The sequence below is a fragment of the Silurus meridionalis genome, chromosome 19 (assembly GCF_014805685.1).
Source record: "Silurus meridionalis isolate SWU-2019-XX chromosome 19, ASM1480568v1, whole genome shotgun sequence".
Classification (NCBI taxonomy): Eukaryota; Metazoa; Chordata; class Actinopteri; order Siluriformes; family Siluridae; genus Silurus; species Silurus meridionalis.
The window spans coordinates 18,446,773-18,455,199 of record NC_060902.1 but is presented as its reverse complement, the minus strand read 5'-3'; the positions used below and the strand labels follow the sequence as shown (position 1 = coordinate 18,455,199).

Below are 8,427 nucleotides of genomic sequence, written 5' to 3'. Positions count from 1 at the left end.
ACTAAATAAACTTCACTGCAAAAAAATATTTTGTCACTAAACATTTGTTTTACTGATGCGCCAAGTCTCAAATCAGCAGCAAAATGCTGTGCTTTTGTAAAATAAAGAAAACAGGCAGGTGGCGCTCTCTGCAGTCTCTGTCATCTCTCTTCACAGACACATTAATAAACCAACCTGAATCTCAGTGATACTCACCTCACAGACACAATAAATACATGTAGAGAAAGCTAGAAATGTCTCTCTGATTATGTAGTCTGTGTGAAAACATAGCTGGGGTTCTGTTAGGTGTCCTGAAGATTTACTTAATTTAAAACAAATACATTTACAAAAATCTTTTGTCTTCATGCTCTATGTTGAGTTCAGTTTCACTAATAATAATCACACATTTGCATAAAGCATCAACATTTCTCCATACCCATGTTAGAGTATTAGAAAAAAGTATATAAAACATTTGACAGCACTAAAATATTAATATGATGTGAGGTCCAGTTACCAGCGTGACACTAAAACATGTCAGAGCCCAAACGTGTTTTAACTTGAGTCAAAAAGGATCTTCACTACTTCAACTTGTACCCAAGTCTTTTAAAACATGAGCTTGTGTTCTTCTACTGAAGGGAAGAACGTGTACTTTTGCCACCTCTGATACACACACACCTGCTGACATGCTGACTAACATGTTCACACCCTGGCTGTGATGTTCCTGTGTTTCTCAGTGTTTCTCTTTTCTTCAGTGTGAATAGCACAGTGTAGTAATATGTTCTGAATCATTATCAGCCTTAATCAGTACAGAAATCACATTTAATTCTGTCTCCTGGGTCGGCAAGATTCCTGGTGTTTTCCAAGTGGCATGAGTGTGTGTGTGTGTGTGTGTGTGTTTTAGTTTGCAGGTTTTAACCTTAAACTTTCATGTTCCTCTTTCAGAAATGCTATTCTGTGAGATTCCCATTACATAACCGCAGGAGTGTCCTGTTCTGGTCATTAGAGACTCTCTGTCTCCTCATAGACACCCATAAAACCACACACACACACACACACACGAAATGCAGCGTTGTTGCGATTGTGGCGTGTATGGAAATCTGGATTTCTGCCAGGTGGAAAATTTGAGCGTTGGCCCAATAAAGAAAGGAGATGATAATTATGTAATGTTCAGTCAAATCATCTGAGTGCACATCAGTTTTTTCTTTCATGTTCTTCTATAATCAGGGCCTCAGAGCTTGTTAACACTTTCACAGAAAAGAAAGAAGCTTTGATTGAATAAAGGTGTGCATTGAGGGAGTTTTGCTTCAATCCAAGAAATCTGTAAATGAAAAATTAAACATTCATACAGTGTTTCTCAATCTCACATCTTCTTTTGGATCTTCAAGAAAAAAACCTTTAAAAATCTTCAAGGATTCATGCGAACCACGAGATGAAAGGAGCCACACGAGCTTTCAGATGCTTAATCATCATCTGAAAATCATATTCAGGTGTTTTTTCCTCTCTTTGTGTAGCTGCTCTTAAATTCAGGTGCTGAAATTCTCATGAGTGAGTATATGAGTTGGATCAGGGTTTGATATTGTTGTATATGGTTAGGGGTTGGACGTGTTGTTGCTCTCTCTAGTCTGCATGGCTAAGATCTACTGCTTTCCACCCATCACCCTCGGCACACCTGCCTCTGACATGGGCCATTTTTTCCTTTATTTTTGCATACAAACAGTGAAAGGGAACTAATGACATGTAGGAAGTTGAGAGTGGGGAAGTGAAGATTGGTCTGAGGAATCAGTGTTCCTGTATAACATCTTACATGATTTATATTGACTTGAGAATATCCTAGCTAAGTTGTTTCTTGTCACACATGTGTGCGTGCGTGTGTGTTTGGGTTTCTGTGTGTGTGTGTGTGTGTGTGCGTGTGTTAGTATGTGCGTGTGTGTGTCTGTGTGTGTATGGATGTCTGTGTCTGTGTGTGTGTGTGTGTGTATGAATGTTTGTGTGTGTGTGTGTGTGTGCGTGTATGTGCGTGTGTGTATCTGTGTGTATATGAATGTCTGTGTCTGTGTGTGCGTTTGTGTGCGTGTGTGTATGTGCGTGTGTGTGTCTTTGTGTGTATGGATGTCTGTGTCTGTGTGTGTGTGTGCGTGCGTGTGTGTGTGTGTGTGTGTGTGTGTGTATGGGTTTCTGTGTGCGTGTGTGTGTATGAGTGTGTGTGTGTGTGTGCGTGTGTGTGTGCGTGTGTGTGTCTTTGTGTGTATGGATGTCTGTGTCTGTGTGTGTGTGCGTGCGTGTGTGTGTGTGTGTGTGTGTGTGTGTGTGTATGGGTTTCTGTGTGCGTGTGTGTGTATGAGTGTGTGTGTGTATGTGCGTGTGTGTGTGTGCGTGTGTATTAGACAGTGTGTATTAGACAGCGTGTATTAGACAGTACGTATCAGACAGTGTGTATTAGACAGCGTGTATTAGACAGCGTGTATTAGACAGCGTGTATTAGACAGTATGTATCAGACAGCGTGTATCAGACAGCGTGTATCAGACAGCGTGTATTAGACAGCGTGTATTAGACAGCGTGTATTAGACAGCGTGTATTAGACAGTGTGTATCAGACAGCGTGTATCAGACAGCGTGTATCAGACAGTGTGTATTAGACAGCGTGTATTAGACAGCATGTATCAGACAGCGTGTATCAGACAGCGTGTATTAGACAGTGTGTATCAGACAGCGTGTATTAGACAGTATGTATCAGACAGTGTGTATTAGACAGCGTGTATTAGACAGCATGTATTAGACAGTATGTATCAGACAGTGTGTATTAGACAGCGTGTATTAGACAGTATGTATCAGACAGTGTGTATCAGACAGCGTGTATTAGACAGTGTGTATTAGACAGCATGTATTAGACAGTATGTATCAGACAGCGTGTATCAGACAGCGTGTATTAGACAGCGTGTATTAGACAGCGTGTATTAGACAGTATGTATCAGACAGTGTGTGTATTAGACAGCGTGTATTAGACAGCATGTATCAGACAGTGTGTATCAGACAGCGGTATTAGACAGTGTGTATTAGACAGTGTATTAGACAGTGTATCAGACAGCGTGTATTAGACAGTATGTATCAGACAGTGTATTAGACAGTGTATTAGACAGCGTATTAGACAGTGTATCAGACAGTGTGTATTAGACAGCGTGTATCAGACAGTGTGTATTAGACAGCGTGTATTAGACAGTGTGTATTAGACAGCGTGTATTAGACAGTATGTATCAGAGTGTGTATTAGACAGCGTGTATTAGACAGTATGTATCAGACAGTGTGTATTAGACAGCGTGTATTAGACAGCATGTATTAGACAGTATGTATCAGACAGTGTGTATTAGACGTGTATTAGACAGCGTGTATTAGACAGTGTGTATTAGACAGCGTATTAGACAGTATGTATCAGAGTGTGTATTAGACAGCGTGTATTAGACAGTATGTATCAGACAGTGTGTATTAGACAGCGTGTATTAGACAGTATGTATCAGACAGTGTGTATTAGACAGCGTGTATTAGAGAGTATGTATCAGACAGTGTGTATCAGACAGCGTGTATTAGACAGTGTGTATTAGACAGCGTGTATTAGACAGTATGTATCAGACAGCGTGTATCAGACAGCGTGTATCAGACAGCGTGTATTAGACAGTGTGTATCAGACAGCGTGTATTAGACAGTATGTATCAGTGTGTATTAGACAGCGTGTATTAGACAGCATGTATCAGACAGTGTGTATCAGACAGCGTGTATTAGACAGTGTGTATTAGACAGCGTGTATTAGACAGTGTGTATCAGACAGTGTGTATCAGACAGCGTGTATTAGACAGTGTGTATTAGACAGCGTGTATTAGACAGTATGTATCAGACAGTGTGTATTACAGTGTGTATTAGACAGCGTGTATCAGACAGCGTGTATCAGACAGTGTGTATTAGACAGCGTGTATCAGACAGTGTGTATTAGACAGCGTGTATCAGACAGTGTGTATTAGACAGCGTGTATCAGACAGCGTGTATCAGACAGTGTGTATCAGACAGTTAAATGACTGTAAGACTTGAAGTTCTCTTCCATTCGGGCGGAACAGGGAACAGTTTATTGTACGTGTGTGGACGTGTGTGGACGCGTGTGGATGTGCGTGGACGTGTGTGGACGTGTGAACAGCTGCACAGTTACTCAGGTAAGTTTCATGGTTTTGTATTTTTCTTTTATTACTATCATGTTTTTATATGAGGAGTTTTTCACATAATAATGATACAGTGACGTGATCTGAAGCTTCTCTGTGTCTGAGATGAATCTCTTTCTCTCTCTCTCACACACATTTCTGATATTCTGTCTGTCTTCAAGTTAATCACAGTGAAAAGTGAGAATTTGTGTAAAACACTGTGTAAAACTCAGTTACTTTGACTGTATAATGTGTAAATGAGATGAGGAAACTCTCCTCAGTACCGAGTGAAAGAGAAGTTAGCACCTACCTTTAGCCAGTGTCTGTAATAAGCACCATCATGCCATCTCTCACATCCAACTGTTACCATGGAGACCGATGACGTATACACATTACACCCGGACCGCACACTATATATATATTGTACTGTTATATTAGTACTGTTATATACTATTTATTTTCATTGAGAGAATTATGAGGTGTTTGATGTGTTGATGAAGTGATTAGTGCGGTGATTGATGAGGTGTTTGATGTGTTGATGAAGTGATTAGTGCGGTGATTGATGAGGTGTTTGATGTGTTGATGAAGTGATTAGTGCGGTGATTGATGAGGTGTTTGATGTGTTGATGAAGTGATTAGTGCGGTGATTGATGAGGTGTTTGATGTGTTGATGAAGTGATTAGTGCGGTGATTGATGAGGTGTTTGATGTGTTGATGAAGTGATTAGTGATTGATGAGGTGTTTAATGTGTTGATGAAGTGATTAGTGCGGTGATTGATGAGGTGTTCGATGAAGTGATTAGTGAAGTGATTGATGAGGTAATTAGTAAGGTGATTGATAAGGAAATAAAAGATTTCACCTGTATGAATGTATCTCTACTTCATTACTCTAGTCATCCCTTACTGTACTGTGACTGTATTCTATTGTGTTGTGTGTGTGTGTGTGTGTGTGTGTGTGTGTGTGTGTGTGTGTGTGTGTGTGTGTGTGTGTCGCCCCTGCTGTCTGTTCTATCTCAGTGTTCTGTAGAGAACATGCCTGTACTTGTTATTAAAGCCGTTTTGCCCGGACATGTAGTATAGTGTGTGTGTGTGTGTGTGTGTGTGTGTGTGTGTGTGTGTGTGTGTGCGCGCGTGCGTGTGCATCACACCAACAGCTTCAGTCTGATCCATGCTGAGTTGATGGTGAGACGTTTGAACATGTTTCTCTGATTTAGATTTGTATTTAGATGATGATGATGTATAGAAATGTTTAATGCATATTTAATTATATATTATTTAGTATAGACTATTAATCATTATAGACTTTCTGTTTGTTGTGTTAGTGTTGAGTTTCTGTTTGTTGTATTAGTGTTGAGTTTGTTTGTTGGATTAGTGTTGAGTTTCTGTTTGTTGTGTTAGTGTTGAGTTTCTGTTTGTTGTATTAGTGTTGAGTTTCTGTTTGTTGTGTTAGTGTTGAGTTTCTGTTTGTTGGATTAGTGTTGAGTTTCTGTTTGTTGTGTTAGTGTTGAGTTTCTGTTTGTTGTGTTAGTGTTGAGTTTCTGTTTGTTGGATTAGTGTTGAGTTTCTGTTTGTTGTGTAAGTGTTGAGTTTCTGTTTGTTGTGTTAGTGTTGAGTTTTCGTTTGTTGTGTAAGTGTTGAGATTTTGTTTGTTGTGTTGGTGTTGAGTTTTCTTTTGTTGTGTAAGTGTTGAGATTATGTTTGTTGTGTTGGTGTTGAGTTTCTGTTTGTGTATAATAACTGTGTGTAGAATTACCATTTTTAAGGTAATTTATTACGTGTTATTTATTTCATAATGATCCAGAGGTATATTTCTCCCACACACACACACACACACACACACACTGGTCAATTTGTGCTTTATCCCAAACACTATGAATTAGTGTGTGCACTGTTATATGTATATAATTTTTTCTTTGTAACTTTATTCTTAGATTAAACTGTTGTATATCATCTCTCCCTGTCTCCCTCTTTCTCTCTCTCTGTCTCAGTGATGATGTCACTGCCGGGGCGTGGTCGTGTGTTGTATGCAGGATGTAGGCGTGGTGTCGGTGGTTCTGCTCAGTGCTGCTTGTTCGGTAAGGTGGATCATGAGCAACTTCAGCGCGACTACACACTGCTGATGAGGACAGAGCTTGAAGATGCTTCACGCCGTTGGAGCTTTGATTTTACCACCAACAGACCACTAGTGGGTGGAGACTTCGAGTGGGTGGTCCTTCCTGAGTCTCGAGTTCCTTTTGTTTACCAAGATCGCACAATAGTGGTGAAGCCTCAATCGAAAGCAGTGGAGCCAGCGTCTGACCACACGAAGGAGGACGTTCCTAAAACACCTGAGCAGTGTGATGAAAACACACATAGTGCAGAGAAACACACACTGAAGAGGAAACAGACCAACATCACAGGTACACATACGGATGTGTGTGTGTGTGTGTGTGTGTGTGTGTGTGTGTGTGTGCACGTGTGTGTGTGTTTACGTATGTGTGTGTGTGTTTCTTAAATCCCTTTATTTTATTTTGTGAACAATCTTCATCCTCTTTCTGTTTCACTCAGATTTCTATCAGGCCAAAAGGCGAGTCGTCACGACCAGAAAGACAGGCCAGTGACATGAGGATACACACACACACACACACACACACACACACACACACACACACAAACACACACTATACTCATGACTGTTTGAAGGACTTCTTAAAACCCTATTATGGTGTTTCCTGTACAACAGTTATTAATTATTGTATTGTATACAATGTGTACAATATGTATTGTTGTGTTTGTGTTGTTGTAGGAGTAAGTGTAAATGCTTTATGATTTGTCATGTAGTTGTGGTTAACAGTCCGTACTGCTTCTGCTCCAAACACTTTATTTCACTTACTTTTATTTAAAAAAAGGAAGCTGAGACAAATATAACCTAAGATCTCTTACACACACACACACACACACACACACACACACACACACACACACACATTGTAATCTACACAGTCCTACAGATTTTATGGGAGTTAATGATGTGTGTATACGTGCAGGTGAAAGGATTATATCAATGTTAATGTGGAAATATTGAATGTGTGTACCAGAGAATGTGTTATAAATGCTGTGTGTATGTATTGTGTGTGTTTGTGTGTGTGCAGATACAGAGTATTGACTTTATTTATTTATTAAATGATGAACATTATAATGTGTAAAAAAAATTAAACAGCAGTTCTGCTTCTTGACTTTTGTTTGATTTGCCCCTAATTAAAACATTAACCTTAATTATATTGTATTGAGTAATTTTGTAGTAAAGTGGCAAAATGATGATGAGTAATCTGTTCATGACCTCAAGCTAAAGCGAACTTGGGTTCTGCAGCAGGACACTGAACTAAAACACACCAGCAAGTCCACCTCTGAACGGCTGAAGAAGAAAAAAAATGAAGACTTTGGAGTGGCCTAGTCAAAATCCTGATCTGAATCCTATTGAGATGCTGTGGCATGACCTTTAAAAAGGTGGTTTATGCTCGAGAAACCTCCAGTGTGGCTGAATTTCAACAATTCTGCATAGACGAGTGAAGCAAAATTCCTCCACAGCACTCAGTGTAAGTCATCACAAACACCTGATAGCTGTTGTTGCTGTTAAGGGCGGCCCAACCAGTTATTTATATATACTGTAAATTAAATAATTATATAGGGTTAAATTCTACATAAACATGGTATTCGCTTCCATTGCTATGCTGATGACACACAGCTGTATATTTCAGCAAAGCCAGATGAGAGAGATCAGCTTAACAATGTTGAGAAGTGTGTAAAGGACATTAGACAGTGGATGCTTGATAACTTTCTTCTGCTCAACTCAGATAAGACAGAAGTACTTTTACTAGGACCACATGCAGCTTGAAGTAAACTTTCTGATTCTGTAGCATCTCTGGATGGTGTTTCTGTCTCAGTGTGTACAGCAGTCAAAGACCTTGGTGTGATTATTGACCCGAGTCTTTCCTTTGAGGCTCACGTGAATAATATCACCAGGATCTCCTTCTTTCACCTTAGAAATATTGCTAAAATTAGAAATATGATGTCGTTACAGGATGCAGAAAACTAGTAGATGCTTTTGTAACATCTAGATTAGACTACTGTAACGCTTTACTGTCTGGGTGTTGGAGTAAGTGCAGAAATAAGCTTCAGTTAGTTCAGAATGCAGCAGCAAGAGTCCTCACTAGATCTAGAAAATATGATCACATCAGCCCTGTTTTAATCATCTACACTGCTCCCAATTACATCTCACACTGATTATA

General features: G+C 39.6%; 1 protein-coding gene across 1 annotated transcript; it reads left to right on the top strand.

Annotated features, from left to right (window-relative positions):
• The first annotated feature begins 3,454 nt into the window (after positions 1–3,454).
• cdkn1a (cyclin-dependent kinase inhibitor 1A) lies at positions 3,455–7,374 on the top strand. The gene is made up of 3 exons (XM_046875316.1): positions 3,455–4,175; positions 6,148–6,558; positions 6,707–7,374. The coding sequence occupies exons 1-3, from the start codon at positions 4,040–4,042 to the stop codon at positions 6,757–6,759; spliced, it is 600 nt and encodes a 199-aa protein (XP_046731272.1). The 5' UTR covers positions 3,455–4,039; the 3' UTR covers positions 6,760–7,374.
• The last annotated feature ends 1,053 nt before the right edge of the window (positions 7,375–8,427 follow it).